The 16951-nt window shown below is 45.0% G+C and overlaps 1 protein-coding gene across 1 annotated transcript in view; it reads right to left on the bottom strand.

Moving 5' to 3' along the window:
* Window positions 1-14983, bottom strand: part of LOC137326836 (potassium/sodium hyperpolarization-activated cyclic nucleotide-gated channel 2-like) — a 43325-nt gene extending 28342 nt beyond the window's left edge. Inside the window, exons 1-4 of the mRNA XM_067992216.1 lie at window positions 14900-14983; window positions 11951-12058; window positions 3445-3579; window positions 964-1125 (exon numbers count right to left, since the gene is read on the bottom strand). Of these exons, the coding sequence (XP_067848317.1) occupies window positions 964-1125; window positions 3445-3579; window positions 11951-12058; window positions 14900-14983 (489 nt within the window). The remainder of the gene's footprint in view (window positions 1-963; window positions 1126-3444; window positions 3580-11950; window positions 12059-14899) is intronic.
* Between the last annotated feature and the right edge of the window lie 1968 nt (window positions 14984-16951).

Here is a 16951-nt window from a genome sequence, read left to right as displayed (position 1 = left end):
AAAGTATGAGATTAGTTTAGGTGGCTCATGTGGAGATGAACATCTGTATAGCTTTCATAGGCCAAATGGCCTGTTTTTCTGTGCTGTAACTTTCTATAGGGCCAGTTTTAACTCGGCCTGCCTGGTGGAAATGGGGCGGTAGTGGTCCTAAGTTTGCAGTGCTGCATTTATACTTAGTCCCACAGGACTAATACATTAGTAGTATGTATAACTATGCCAACACTCCTCTTGTATTGATATAGGTGTTTGGATCCTATGAGAATAGAACTCAAGGCACCAGAAACTGATAACAGTATTTTATTCTGAGGTGCTTTGCTTAGTTTCCACTTGTCACCCCAGTCTGATGTGTGCTCCCTGTAAGCAGTCCCCTTTGGCTCGCCTCCTGGCCTTTTAATAACTGACATAACCTTGTATCATGTGGATAATTAGGCAATATGCAACTGTCTATACTGTGGAAGTAAACTGTACAAATGCAACAACATAAAAACCAGCAAAAAAAATTGGGAAAAAAACATATTACTTATTTATTCTTGGAGCTTTATTAAAGCTATGTAACCAGCACAGTACAAGGAAACATGTGCAGAACTTTGTTTAAACGAAAAGAAACATAACAAGAAATATGAAAATAAAATGTGAAAATCTTCAAGCTATATTTTGATGAACCAAGGGCTTCAGACAATTTGCCCAACTTCTCCTCAATTTCCCAAGCATGAATATTAGCTAATAATAATTAACCTATCACATTTTGAATATTATGAAAATCTTCATATTGTTCATTTATTTTGTTTCAAGAATTTAGGTTGAATCAGTGCTTACAAGAACGCAGTGCAATATAATTGGCCCACACCATACAGAGGTGAGAGAGTCTGATGCTGTCACTGGGTACAAAAATGGAAAATATTCCAATTAGTAGTGCTGTTATCTCTGACAAGGATCAGTCTAGATAATGAAGAAATTACTTACTGTAAGATTTGCTTTTACCACCCAGCTTTCCTTAGGAAATCCTTGCAGCATTGGAATGAAAAACTGTATGCAGCCATTCCAATGACAGACGAGTAGTATTATAAAGCAAACAGACACAGCACGCAGAAGCAACTGTATTGGTTCCAGATTCATGTCTGTTGCCTAAACAAAACAAAAACACATTTTTGGAAAATTAGTGAAGGTCTATAGGAAACATTTACCATTTTAGTAAGGTTTTAATCAGTACCACATGAAAAGTTAACTTTATCTATAAATGTGGCTCCTGAAAAGGAAAAAGAGATTTAGAGCTGCTCAGAAAAAAGTCCAAAGTATGAATTGTCCAGTTTCCTGTAAAGAAGCTGCAAAAATTGATAAGCATTTACTTATTGGTATAATTTCTATCATTAATCTCAGTTTATATCTGTTGGCACTGGTGGCACAAAGATACAGTATGTTGGCCTCTGGGTTTGCCCATCAAATGAATTTTTGATCTCAGTCATTCCATCAAGTGCAGATGCTGGGGACAAGCCAGGTGCTTTTCCAAAAAAAAGGAAAGAAAATTGAAGGACGAGTTTGCGCACTTCCTAGTGGCCGGTTGAAGAGCAATATTGACAAGGGCCAATGAATAGATTGCCTGCAAGGTCAGGAAACTCATTTTTTTTAAATGTTAAAGATAAGTGAAGCCGATAATGAAATATGCAGCACCCATAGCACTGATGTGCATAAGGCGCCCACTTCCTGCATTATGGACTGCTGAAGCATGCAGCCTGTTCAGTCATGTATGCTCAGCATGCTAGCACTTGTGAACCATTGCCAATGCAGTAGTCTTATTATGGCCCTGAATTTTATTCAAATTAGGGGATTGCTCCATAATGTACTTGGAGTACCTGAAAGGCACATTAAACACTCATTGCTCATTTGAAACAAGTGTTGTAGGAGTTCTTTTCTTGGTTTCACAGCAGTGATTTGCTACCAGTAGCCGCTAAATTTGCAGCTACTTCTCAGATTCTTCCACTATATTTGCTTGCAGCTATTTCTGTGATTCTTTGGTGTTCCCCTATCCAATTCCTACGGTATGTATCTGTTTGGATACATTGCAAAAAGTCTAGTTATGGACAGCTTCTTAAAGCTGCACACTGTCTGCCTCCACATCATTGTCAGGTTTTTAAAATGTTGATGTTCCCGTTTAGGGGCAACCTACAGCCCTTTACAAAGTTCTTGCACGCCCTTTGCCTCTTTGGTGTGCACAGCATGTCATGTGCTATGCACTAGGAGCACTGAATATTTACTTACATGAGTAGATCTCACATAATAAATGCGAGGTCAACTCATTTAATTAAATATTCATTGCTCCTGGTGCATACTCATGTCCTGCAGGTATGTATCCTTCTGGTCCTAGTGCAGTTGGCCTGTAAAGGTCTATTACTAAGCTGATGATGTCATATACTTTTTTCCTCGGACCTCTTATGGCTTTATTGATTATGAGATCATAGCTACACAATGTAAGCAAAGTTTAAATGTTTTGGAGTCAGAGTCACATTTTCTCCTTCCCACATGCAAACATGAATCTCTGTGCAGTCAAATCCAATTATTTTACAAATTTGTGCAAAGTTATTATTTTCCTCTCTATATCTCCAATTCTACACGTACCGATCAGAGAATCAAGATGTGAATCTTGGTGTAATGATCTTACAAAGTGTTGTCGAACTCCTGTGGGACATTCAATCTACGTGTTGCTTAAGGTGTAGGGTAAATCATTGTGGGCTGTCAAGCCTCTCCAGATGTGGTCCCAGAAACTTCCGTCCCTGTATTTCCCCTGCTCCCACAAATGGAGGAGTCTTCACAGTCAGATGAGGGCTCCCAAAGGGGTAGCAATTGTCCAACACCTCTTTAGAACAGAAGAAACAAATGTGAAACATCCAAAGGGATCAGTCACAAGAAAAAAGTTAACGTAACCCTGAAAATAAGAATCAAAGTGTGCAGGGTTTTTTTTAGGGCAAATGCCCTTTAATTTTTCTTCCCATTTTCTCCCCTGGGCCTTGTAACAATTGCAGTTAAAAGGGTAGGTGGGCAAACCACTCCTCAGCTTCTGCTAATACCACTCCGAACTTATTTCTAGGAGCTGAAAAAAAACATATCTCCCTCCAACTTATTTTCTCTCCCTTGCTATCATCCATTTGCTGTCCCAAGCATGGCACAGCTGAGATCGGTGACTCACCATGTACAGGACTGCAGGTGCAAACCCATGTCCAAATACTGTGCCAGCATACCACCTCTCACCATTTCGACCTTGAAATTTATATTATATTTTTAAAAATTAATTGAATTTCCAAACATGTAAATGAGAAAGTATGGTTCTTATCAGTTTCAATTACAGACTCAGTGAAAGGCAGAAAGTTATTTATAGCCCTCAGTTATAAATGTTCCAAAAAAATTGTATCTCATTAATACATATTATTTTTGAAGTGTAAAATTTCTTACTAATTCCCATTCTTTAAAGCGTCTCATCGGACTGGAGACCCACAGAAGTCGTATCAAGCTCACTATCCGGCCAAAGTACAGAAATCTTAGAAATTTGGAGAAAGTGTAAGAACTGAACTGATGAAAGCCAACAGCCTGAAAAACAAAACATTTAATATAGTATAACTTCTTCTGATACGACATGTTAATTTAGGTTTTTGCATTGTAATGTAAGGGCTATTACTGCTGATCCAACATCCATGTGGAATGTCAGGGTGTAGACAACTGTAATGTATTCTTCCAATATAAATAAATTAAATAATTATCATATATTTGAATATCAGTCTGTGACATAATTAATATATTCCATCAAGAAAACCATTTATTGTTTCTTTTTGTATGTAGAATCACAGAAAGATACAGCACAGAAGGAGGCCATTCAGCCCATCATGCCTGTGCTGGATCTTTGAAAGAGCTATCCATTTAGTTCCATTCTCCTGTCCTTTCCCCACAGCCCTGCAAAATTTTCCCCTTCAAGTATTTATCCAATTCCCTTTTGAAAGTTATTATTGAACCTGCTTCCACATCCTTTCAGGCATTGCATTCTAGATCATAACAACTCACTGCATTAAAAAAATTTCTCCTCATCTCGCCTCTGGTTCTTTTGCTAATTACCTTAAATTTGTGTCCTCTGGTTACCAACCATTCTGCCACTGGAAACAGTTTCTTCTTATTTATTCTATCAAAACCCTTCATGATTTTGTACACCTCTATTAAATCTCCTCTTAACTTTCTCTGTTCTAAGCAGCTTCTCTAGTCTCTCCATGTAACTAAAGTCCCATATCCCTGGTACCATTCTAGTAAATCTCCTCTGCACCCTCTCTAAGGCCTTGAAATCTTTCCTAAAGTATGGTGCCCACATTTGGACACAATACTCCAATTGGGGCCTAACCAGTGATTTGTAAAGGTTTAGCATAACTTCCTTGATTTTGTACTCCATGCCTGTTTATAAAGCCAAGGATGATGTTTGCTTTTTTAACAGCCTTCTCAACTTGTCCTGACATCTTCAAAGATTTGTATACGTACGCCCCAGGTCTCTCTGTTCCTGCACCTCTTTTAAAATTGTACCATTTAGTTCATATGCTTTTACAAGAAATCATTATGATAAAGTGCAATTTGGCAGCTAAACAAAAAAGTACACTGTAAGAAGTTGGAAGAGATGTGTTCAAGTGACAGTCTATTGACTTCAGTGCAATGTAAAAGTCTGAAAATACTACTGCAGTGGTTCCCATCACCACACATTAAAGCTTGCACTCGCTTGAGTTTTGATTTCTGGCAGATCTCCTGCAGCATTAGTTATGGTGAGTCAGAGGATATGCTATAATAGGGAAGCTTATGATACATAGGGTTACTAATTTGCAGTGACTGAGTAAATCAAATTCTAATTTTTATTAATTGGTATTCTGGGATTTTTAATGGTTGTTTGAAGATTTGATTCCATAACTCTGCTCAATATTCTATGAAGACAGTAAATATCCTTTATTCCTGGACCCAGAAATTGGTCGTCGCCGCACTCCATTTTACAGGTGTAAAACGGACACCAAAGCTTCCAATATAGTGGACCACGTGTGCACAAACATTCCACGCTGGAAGTGTGCTGCCCGGCATATTGATAAAGGCAGAAAAAGAGGAGGCCTGGGCCGGAGCCTGAATTAGGTGTTAGGCCCTTTGCATACACAAAGGCCCCCTTTGACGGCTGCATTCAGGAAAATGTAGTCTACGTGCAGCTTAACCAGCCTCCTCCCGATCGCCTACCACCCCCCCACTCCCAGGACCTACCTGAGGGTCGCTGTCTGCATGTGTTCGTAGCTCTCCGGTCTCATTTAAACCAAGACCCAACACCTAATATCAGGTGTTCCCTTTAAAAGAACTCAGATTAACATGAAGCGAAATATTGGCCCCGATAGTAACTCCCCCCGCCTGGCAGAAATTGGGAGGGGGATGGGGGTAGTTAAAATGAGGCATTAGTTACCTCTTCTGATCCTGCACCCTTCCAGCCGTAGCCCGATCTTGATCTGCTCTTTCGAGCAGGCAAACGGGATACCCATAGGAAGGAAGCTAGTGGACAGGGACAAAAAATAATTAAAAAGGCTAATGGAACGTTGGCCTTTATCTCGTGAGGGCTGGAATACAAAGGGATGGAACTTATGTTGTAACTGTACAGAGCTCTAGTTAGACCCTATCTGGAGTACTGCAGTCAGTTCTGAGCACCGCACCTCAGGAAGGCTATATTAACTTTGGAGGGGGTACAGTGCAGATTCATCAGAATGATACCGGGGCTAAAAGGGTTAAATTATGAGGACAGGTTGCATTGACTAGGCTTGTATTCCCTTGAATATAGAAGATTGAGGGGTGATCTAATTGAAGTGTTTAAAATGATTAAAGGATTTTATAGGGTAGATGGAGAGAAACTATTTCCTCTGGTGGGAGAGTCCAGAACAAGGAGGCATAACCTTAAAATTAGAGCTAGGCCATTCAGGGGTGATGTCAGAAAGCACTTCTTCACACAAAAGGTAGTGCAAATCTGGACCTCTCTCCCCAAAAAGCTGTTGAGGCTAGGTCAATTAAAAATTTCAAAACTGAGATTGATAGATTTTTGTTAGGCAAGGGGATTAAGGGTTACAGAACCAAAGCGGGTGGATGGAGTTAAGATACAGATCAGCCATGATCTAATTGAATGGCAGAACAGGTTCAAGGGGCTGAATGGCCTACTCCTCTTCCTATGTTTCTGAGTCCTTCTTTAAATATGCAGATCAGGTCCAATGATGTCATCGGGGCCTGATCTGCAGTTTTAGTTGGAGGCCTGAGCGGGGGTGCAGTGATGGCTTCCCCGTCAGGCCAGACCTGCCGGAAGCCAGATCGTGGACCAGGAGAGGCCCAGCAGATAAGTCTGAATAAATTAATTTTAGGTTTCCATGTGGGCCAGGAGGAGCAGGAGTGCTCCTCCAGTCCTCACAAGAAAGCCTTGGGCTTTTCTTGCCCCAAGAAAGCCACCCCCGATCTCGGCTGCAAGCCCTCACTGATCGCGGCTCCTAGCCCTTCCCGATCATGGGTATAAGCCCTCCCTGCCCCCGATCACTTCTAGCGGCCCCCCCCACCCCCAACTGACGGCCAGAGACCATCCCTGGCTGTGGTCTTCTGCTGCCGAACTCCCGCCCACTGGCCAGGTAGTGAATCTGGCGGGTTCAGAATTTATGTAAATGAAGCTCGGCCATTAAGATCGGTTCGGCTTTCAGGTTCCTGGATTCCCCAGATTCTCCGTCCACTTTGGGGATCGCATGGTCCGTCCCCATCCCCACTTTAAAATCAGAGCCACTGGGCTCGATTTTACCAGCGGGTTTCGTGTGCGTTTCCAGCGGGGGGGCCCCGAAAATCCCGATATCCAGGCACGTGACCGGATCGCGCCACGATCCCGCCCACTTTCGGGTTCCCCGATGACGTGCGGGGGTGCGTGCGCAGCCCCCGCTGGTGGGAATCCCGCAGGCAATTAAAGCCAGCGGGATGCCACTTGAGTGTATTTATTTTGCTTGTTCAGGTCATTAACTGACCTGATTAAGGGACTGTGTGTGATTTTGGAGAAACATGGGACTGTTTCACACACTGGGGGAAACAGTCCTAGTTGAACTGGACGTGTTGCAGCCGTCGGCCTGTGGCAGCTGCAAAGGTCCATTTGACAGGTGGTGGGGGGAGACCCTCACCCATTGCAGGAGGCCGCTCTGTCACTTGGGACAAAGTGTGGCCTCCACCACCCCCCTCCTGAAGGTCAAAGTCACCAACCTGCACACTCACCCCGGGGTCCGGAGACATGTGCCTACCTTGTGGACCCCCTCAGATGTACATATTGCGGATGGGGGCCGCCGTAGCTGCAGTCATGACCTCCTCGGAGGGCGCACAACATCGCCAGCGTCACCATCCACGCTGTCCACCTCTGACACGTGGAGCTCCACAACAGAGTGCTGTGACACATCCACCTGTACAGCAGGAGGGAGGGCTACCGCAGAGAGAGACGCGTCGCAGAGGGGACTACCCTCGCCACAGGGTCCACAAACTGAGGCGCAGCTCCCCGGACCTCTCTGAGCAGCAGTGCACACCGAGGCGCAGATTCACTCGACATGTAGTCGTGGACATCTGCAGCCTCTTTCATGCCGAGCTGCTCCTGGCTGGCCCCAGCACCATCTGCTTACCTGTCGCTGCCAAAGTCACCACTGCCCTCCACAACTTCTCCTCCGCATCCTTCCAGGGTGCAGCCGGGTACACCGCCGATGTCTCTCAGTGGTCTGCGCGGAAGAGCCCTGCAAATACACCTGCACCTACTCTGCAGTAACACAATGGGTGGCATCAGTGGTGGGTCCTCATTGTGATACCCAGGAGCGGGCATTATTGCACAAAACAGACAGGATTCGCGGAGACATGGCAGTGGTGGTGCCAATATAATGTGTGATGTGAGTTGTTCTGAAATTCAATATAGGTAACACCCATGACAAACCCTCCAACACCCTTGTGCATCCCCTTCATGCTCACGACACGTTTGCCTTACGCTGCCTACTGCACATATGTGATGCATGCCCTGTGGCTGCAGCACAGGTGGAGGCAGGTTGAGTGAGGCTGGCCGTGAGGGAGATGCACGAGAGGGTGCGTATGGGATAGAGCCATGAGATTATATGAGGATTGGGTTGCGTGTTAGTGGCGGGGTGAATACTCGCGAGGTGAGTAGGTGCAGGTAAGATGAGGATGGGGTTTGAGTGGGTATGAGGGGTCATGTGACAGAGTGGTGTTGGCGGTGCCGAAGGAGATGTGGGGTGGGGCAGTGTTGTGGCAGACGGAGTGTAGGGGAAAGACTACGTGTTCTCACTGTGGCTGACCTACTGCGGTCATTGGAGCGCCTCCTGCACTGTATGCAGGTGGGCGATATGTTGGTGGTGCAGGTGACCTCCTCGGCCACCTCGAGCCAGGCCTTCTTGGTGGCAGAGGCAGGCCGCTTCCTCCCGCCCGCCGGGTGGAAGAGCTCTGTCCTCCCCCTCCTCCTCACCCCATCTGATGATACCTGGGGTGAGGCATCATTAAACTGGGAGCAGCCTTCCCCCTGGGCTGCTCCATGCTGTAATGTGTTCTATTGGTTGCAGCATCTGTCAGTGGAGGACTGCCCCTTTAACTAGAGAGCCTCCAGCTGACAGATCATACTGCGCATGCGCAGCCCGCCCGACGCGCAGACCAGCAGCGTGGACCCCGGAGGAGCAGGTAAGTGGATCCAATTAGTGTGTTGCCTGCTACGATCGCGCGGGCAACCCACTAATTTCACCGAGCGTGTTGACCACGCTCCCGAAACCCAACCCGCCGGAAACCCGCAGGCCTGGTAAAATCGGGCCCATTCTGTCTGTCTCCCTCTCCTTCCCTGTTTTTGCCTCTTGTGTCACTCTGTTTCTCTCTCTCTTTCCCATAAGTACCAGTGATTAGAATGTTCGCATTTTCTAACTCTCAAAGAACAGGTGATAATTTGAGGTTTTTTGTTTCAAAATCAACTGATTTTTGTTAAAGAACTCAAATAAGGATGAGGGAAGACAGTGTTAGCATTTCTGCCTCTCTTTCTCAGCTTAATATGCTTTTATAAGTTTTTAGAATATAATTCAAACACCAGCTAAAGTTAGAACAGAAGTGTAATTAGTAGTCTGCCATATTCTTCTTGCGTGTTTACACTCAAACACACACAGGGGTTGATTTTAGCACCTGCGATCGGGTGCGTTCCTGGCGGGGGGGGCTTCGGGAATCCCGGGGCGGGGCGGGTCGGGAGCCCGGCTCCAACCCGCCCACTTCCGAGTTTCCCACAGACGCGCTGACGTGCGCGTGCAGCCCCCGCATGTGGGACTCCCGCAGGCAATTAAGGCCGGCGGGGTGCCACTTAAGCTATTTATTTAGGTATTTCAGGTTGTTTACAGACCTGATTAAGGAGATATTTCAGGAGGGTTGGGATTTTACAAACAACTGGGACTGCTTCCCGTACTGGGGGAACACTCCCAGTTCAAATGGACGTGTTGCAGCTATCAGCCTGTGGCAGCTGCAAAGGTCCATTTGACAGGTGGTGGGGGAGACCCTCACTCATTGCAGGAGGCCACTCTGTCACTTGGGACAAAGTTTGGCCTCCACCACCCTCCTCCTAACAATAAAATTCACCATTTGCACACTTACCCCGGTGTCCAGACACATGTAGCTACCTTGCGGACCCCTCAGATGTACATCTTCCGGATGGGGGCCGCCGTAGCTGCAGTCATGACCTCCTCGGAGGGCGAAGAGCATCACCAGCCTCGCCGGCCACGCCGTCCACCTCTGACACGTGGAGCTCCACAACACAGTGCTGTGACACATCCACCTGCACAGCAGGAGGGAGGGCAACCGCAGAGAGAGATGCGTCGCAGAGGGCACTACCCTCGCCACAGGGTCCACACACCGAGGCTCAGCTTCCTGGACCTCTCTGAGCAGCAGTGCACATGGAGGCTCAGAGTCACTCGATATGTAGTCGTGGACATCTGCAGCCTCCTTCATGCCGAGCTGCTCCCGGCTGGCCCGAGCACCATCTTCTTACCTGTCGCTGTCAATGTCACCACTGCCCTCAACAACTTCTCCTCCGCATCCTTCCAGGGTGCCACCGGGGACATCGCCGACGTCTCTCAGTCGTCTGCACAAAAGAGCCCTGCAAATACACCTACACCCACTCTGCAGTGACACAATGGGTGGCATCAGTTGTGGGTCTTCATTGTGATCCTCAGGAAAGGGCATTATTGCACAAACCAGACAAGATTCGCAAAGATGTGACAGTAGTGGTGCCAATATAATATGTAATGTGAGTTGCTCAGAAATTAAATATAAGTAAAAACCATGAGAAACCCTCAAACACCCTTATGCATCCCCTTCATGCTCATGACACGTTTGCCTTACGCTGCCTACTGCACATATGTGATGCATGCCCTGTGGCTGCAGCACAGGTAGTGGCAGGTTGAGTGAGGCTGACTGTGAAAGAGATGCATGAGAGGGTGAGGATGAGATAGAGCCATGAGATTGTACGAGGATTGGGTTGAGTGGTAGTGGCGGGATGAGTACTGGCAAGGTGAGTAAGTGCAGGTAAGATGAGGATGAGGTTTGAGTGGGTGTAAGGGGTGATGTGACAGAGTAGTGTTGGCAGTGCAGAAGGAGATGTGGGGTGGGGGCGGTGATGTGGCAGACGGAGTGTAGGGGAATGAGTAAGTGTACTCACTTTGGCTGACCTACTTAGGTCATTGGAGCGCCTCCTGCACTGTGTGCAGGTGGGCGATATGTTGGTGGTGCAGGTGACCTCCTCTGCCACCTCGAGCCAGGCCTTCCTGGTGGCAGAGGCAGGCTGCTTCCTCCCGCCCGCCGGGGGGAAGATCTCTGTCCTCCCCCTCCTCCTCACCCCATCTAATGATACCTGGAGTGAGGCATCATTAAACCTGGGAGCAGCCTTCCCCCGGGCTGCTCCATGCTGTAATTTTTCCTATTTCTTGCAGCATCAGTCAGTGGAGGACTGCCCCTTTAAATAGAGCTCCTCCAGCTGACAGACCTTACTGCGCATGCGCAGTCCGCCCGCCGCGCAGCTTAGCAACAGGGAACCCGGAACAAGAGGTAAGTGGATCCAATTAGCCTGCGATTGCGTGCGGGGCAGACTGATTTCACCGGGCGCGTTACCCACGTGGCCAATCGCCCGCCCCCCCCCCCACCCCCCCCAACCCCCGCCGCTCTGGTAATATCGGGCCCACAGTCTCTCTGTTTAAAAAAAACTCAAGTTAAATTTTACCTGAATAAAGCTTTTGAAATTTCTTCTCTAATTTTTGTTCCAAAAAATGTGAAAAACAACTAAATAGATTTGGAGACTGAAAGAGAAAAATATTCTTTTATTTTGGTAGCTTATGAGTTGAAAAATCCGAGGAAATTGTGCACACTACATACATTTAGATGGCTTTAGGCAAAATATCAAGTTCAAGCCCAGGCTTTTGAGGTTGAGGCATTCGGGTATAAACTTTAAAAAACAATTCAATGGATAAATTTAAGAACGCTATTGTGAAATGTGTAATTTTGTGACTTTTAAAATTTTGTTTAAAACTTTATTTAAGTTATTAGAGTTTGTAGTTATTGAAAAAAGGCAGAAAAATGCTTTCAAGAATCATTCTGAGTGATTTGATTGGTTCATCAACAAATCAAGATGATGAGGTGTTTATATACAGTTTTCCCATTATAGTTTACATCAATATTTACATGCAGATTCCCATTATAAATGTTTACATAGGAAGTTTCCATTATAAAAGTTGACATAAAAACTATTACAGGAAATAATATTTGTGGACAGTAAGTGCACACATGCAAAGATGTTTTTTAATAACACATATAGATTTGTAGTCTGAAGAAATTAAGTAGCTTGTTATGTAAATGTTTTTGAGTAAATCCAGCTTAGTATTCTTACCTTAATAAGGAACAATATAGAGTCCAGAGGAAATGCTGCAGCTAGGTCAATCAGAAACCAAGTTTTGATGTATTGTTTTGCAATATCTTTTGGATTCAAGAGCACCACCTATAGGTAAAGATACAGACTCATGTTACTGTACCCTAGTTCCACATTACGAAAACTGAACAATGTAAAGAATCATTTCTGTGCAATAATGTAAAATTGAAATTTGTCACACTGATCAACTACTAATTAGAATACTTTTTGGTTTCTTGTACTATAACCAAATAGCTGTAAAAGGCAAACCAAATCTGAAACAAAAACAAAAATGTACAAAACAATGCTTTTTTTTTAAAACAAAAACTATTGCAAAGTATACATAGATGAAAGTAAAGGGGTCCAACAAGAAATACAAATATGACAGATGCTTTTTAAAAAATCATATCAACAAGACCAGCCTGTCTGTGATGAAGTAACAGAAAGGATTGACGAGAGGAGTGCAGTTGATGTTGTGTATATGGACTTTCAAAAGGCATTTGATAAAGTACCACATAATAGAGTTGTCAGCAAAACTGAAGCCCGTGGGATTAAAAGGGCAGTTGCTGCATAGATACGAAATTGGCTAAGGGATAGAAAGCAGAGAGTGGTGGTGAATGGTTGTTTTTTAGACTGGAGGGAAGTGTGCAGTAGTGTCCCCCAGGGGTCAATGTTGGGACTACTGCTGTTTTTGTTATAGATTAATGACCTGGACTTGGGTATACAGGGCATAATTTCAAAGTTTGCAGATGACACGAAACTCGGAGGACATAGACAGACTGGTGAAATGGGCAGATACATGGTAGATGAAATTTAACGCAGAGAAGTGTGAAGTGATTCATTTTGGTAGGAAGAATGAAGAGAGGCAATATAAACTAAATGGTACAATTTTAAAGGGGGTGCAGGAACAGAAAGACCTGGGAGTGTACGTACACAAGCCTTTGAAGGTGGCAGGACAAGTTAAAAGGCATACGGGATCCTTGAGTTTATAAATAAAGGCATAAAGTACAAAGCAAGGAATTTAAGCTAACCCTTTCTAAAACACTGGTTAGGCTCTATTTGGAGTATTGTGGCCAATTCTGGGCACCACGCTTTAGGAAGGATGTCAGGGCCTTAGCGAGGGTGCAGAGGAGATTTACTAGAATGATACCAGGGATGAAAGACTTTAGTTACATGGAGAGACTAGAGGAACTGGGTCTTATCTCCTTAGAGCAGAGAAGGTTAAGGGGAAATTTGATGGAGGTGTTCAAAACCATGTAGGGTTTTGATAGAGCAAATAAGGTGAAACTGTTTCCAGTGGCAGAAAGGTCGGTAACACCAGAGGCGAAATGAGGAAAAAAAAATTTAGGCAGCGAGTTGTTAGGATCTAGAATGCACTGCCTGAAAGGGTGGTGGACGCATATTCAATAATAATTTGCAAAAGGAAATTGGATAAATACTTGAAGGGGAAAAATTTACAGGGCTTTGGGGAAAGAGCAGGGGAATGGAACTAATTAGATAGCTCTTTCAAAGAGCCGGCACAGGCACAATAGGCCGAATGGCCTCCTCCTGTGCTGTATCATTCTATGATTCTATGACTGAACAATAGTATGCCTTGCAAAAAAATCAGGAATTAGGGCAGTGATTTAGGTCCATATACGGATCTCCAAAGCTTCTTCACGTACTAAGCCTGTATGCAATAGTGCTTCTAAAAGAGTCCTTTAGAATTTGCAGAGAGTGAAAATTCAGTGGTCAGTAGGAGATAAGCTATAGGTAGCTAGTAGAGCTTGATTGAAGTAGGTAGTGATGTCCTACAGAATTCAATTCTGGACCACTTCTGTTCAGTTTGTAAATCAATGATTTGGATATAAGCCTAGAGGGAGAGGTGTTGAAATTTGCAAATGATACAAAATAGCAGGTATGGTTAATTCTTTTGGAGACCAAAGGAAGCTGCAAAGGGATATTGATAAGATGGGCTAAAATGTGACAAATGGAATTCAATGTCAGTGTGAGGTAATACATTTTGGTAAAAAAATAACAGCAGTAATTATACTCTGAATAGAAATAGGCTCAGTGCTGTGGAAGAGCAGAACAATTTGGAGATAAAGACAGATTCACAGAATATTAAATGCAGCACTTCAGGTTGATACGGCTATAAAAAAACGAATGGGATTCTAGGTTTTATCACAAGAGATAGAGAATATAAACACCAAGAGGTTATGATGAACCCATATAAAACCTTAATAAGACTTCAGTTACAGTATCTTTTGCAGTATTGGGCTCCACACTATAGGAAGAATATGATGCTTTATAGAGAGCGTACTATGCAGATTCACTTGGATGCTGCATGGTATGTGCAAAGACTTAAAAAAGTGGATCTTTTTTCATTAGCACAATGCAGATTACAGGGCGATATGATAGAAGAGGGCAAGAGAAACTTCTTTATGCAGAGTTGTGAGGCTGTTAAAAATCACTTCCAGGGTTCGTGGTTGAGGCTGTGTCAACATTCAAGATTGGATTTGATAGGTGGATGAAGAAAAATGGGATAAAAGGATGCAGGAAAAGGACAGGTAAATGTGATTTGTATGATTTGCTTGTGTGGCGGGTAATGCCGACACAGGCTGGTAGGATCGAACAGTCTGTTTCTGTGTGATGGGGCATGATTTTAACCCTGAAGAATGGGTGGGTTGGAAGCGGGGGCGGGGTGGGGGGGGGTGTTGCCGCAGTAAATATTTTAAAAGTGTGGAGCGGGAAATCAATTAAATTTGTGCGGATTGAGGTAGACAAATGATTCTAACTCTGCCTGAACTTGTCTCCCGTGGCCTCTGAAACACGCCATGGAAACGGAGGCGAGTTGCAGCCGGCAGCCATTTGGACATTTAAACCAGTGATTGACAAATGGGGATAAAAGGTGAGTTTTTACAGCAAGGCAAGCAATTCTCTCAGACAAACATTTGGCAGGGAGTTCTTAGTGTTTAGACACAGATTTCTTTGTTCACACTCAAAATTCTTCTGTTCAGACGTATTTGCCTGCATTTTGGACCCCCTCAAACTGACACACACCATCAACTTAGGCGGTGCAATTGATGTATTCAGCACTACATCTGAGGAGGAGGTACATCACCATCTGCGCCAGGCACGGCGTGCAGTTATGGCAGTTGCAGCTCCACAAGACAGAGGTGCGCCACAGGGACCTGCAGAAGAGCTGAGAGGGGAACAACATAGAGCCTGACGTCGCAGGAGGCACTACCCTCGTGAGAGGGTCTACAGGCAGAGGCTGAGCTTCCTTCATGCAGTGCTGCTCCCGACTTGGCCCAGTGGCCATGCATTGCCTGTCGCAGTTAAAGTCACCGCTGCCCTCAATTTCTTTGCCTCCAGATCCACCCAGGGTGCCACCGGTGACACCACCAGGATCTCTCAATTGTCTGCCCATAAGTGTATACGACAGGTCACAGATGGCTTGTTTGCCAGGGCATTCCACCATGTCAACTTCCCCATCGCGACATCAGCCAGAATGAGAGGGCTGTGGGTTTTCACTCTCTGGCAGGCTTCCCACGGGCACAGGACGCAAATGATCCTGTACCCGTGGCAATCCGAGCACCTCCACATGAGCCAGGAATGTTCATAAACAGAAAGGGATGTCACTCTATCAATGCGCAACTGGTTTGCGACCACCGGAAGAAATTTCTGCAGGTGTGTGCCAAATTCCCGGTCAGCTGCCATGATTCCTTCATTCTGTGCGAATCCAACATCCCAGCCCTCTTCCACGCACAAGACACACATAAGGGAGGGCTCCTTGGAGACAAGGGATATCCCCTGCAGACGTGGCTCATGACACCTTTGAGGAACCCCATTAGCGAGGCACAGAAGCGTTACGACAGTCACCCACCGGGCCTGTCATAGTGCAAGCCATAGGAATGCTGAAGATGTGCTTCCAGTGCCTGGATTGATCTGGGGGAGCCCTTCAGTACGAACCAGCGAGGGTGTGTAGAATAATAGTCAGAGGGAAATAGAAGAACAAATATGTAGGCAAATTTCTGAGAAGTGCAAAAACAATAGGGCAGTAATAGTAGGGATTTTCAACTACTCTAATATTAACTATGATACAATCAGCGCAAAAGGTATAGAGGGCGCAGAATTCTTAAATTGCATTCAGAAGAACTTTTTTAGCCAGTACGTAGTAAGCCCAACGAGGTGGTGGGTGGGGGGGGGGTGGTGGGGGTGCAGTTCTGGATTTAGTTTTAGGGAATAAAGCTGGGCAGGTAGAAGGAGTATCAGTGGGAGAGCATTATGGTGGTAGTGATCATAATTCAGTTGGATTTAGCATAGTTATGGAAAAGGACAGAGATAGAACAGCAGTAAAAGTTCTAAATTGGAGAAAAGCCAATTTTACTAAGCTGAGAAGTGATTTCATAGAATCATAGAAGTTTACAGCATGGAAACAGGCCCTTCGGCCCAACATGCCCATGTCGCCCAGTTTATACCACTAAGCTAGTCCCAATTGCCTGCACTTGGCCCATATCCCTCTATACCCATCTTACCCATGTAACTGTCCAAATGCTTTTTAAAAGACAAAATTGTACCCGCCTCTACTACTGCCTCTGGCAGCTCGTTCCAGACACTCACCACCCTTTAAGTGAAAAAATTGCCCGTCTGGACCCTTTCGTATCTCTCCCCTCTCACCTTAAATCTATGGCCCCTCGTTATAGACTCCCCTATCTTTGGGAAAAGATTTTGACTATCTACCTTATCTATGCCCCTCATTATTTTATAGACTTCTATAAGATCACCCCTAAACCTCCTACTCTCCAGGGAATAAAGTCTCAGTCTATCCAACCTCTCCCTATAAGTCAAACCATCAAGTCCCGGTAGCATCCTAGTAAATCTTTTCTGCACTCTTTCTAGTTTAATAATATCCTTTCTATAATAGGGTGACCAGAACTGTACACAGTATTCCAAGTGTGGCCTTACTAATGTCTTGTACAACTTCAACAAGACATCCCA

This window comes from Heptranchias perlo, chromosome 11 (assembly GCF_035084215.1).
Source record: "Heptranchias perlo isolate sHepPer1 chromosome 11, sHepPer1.hap1, whole genome shotgun sequence".
NCBI lineage: Eukaryota > Metazoa > Chordata > Chondrichthyes > Hexanchiformes > Hexanchidae > Heptranchias > Heptranchias perlo.
The sequence above is the reverse complement of the archived record's forward strand: the minus strand, read 5'-3'. Positions and strand labels throughout refer to the sequence as shown.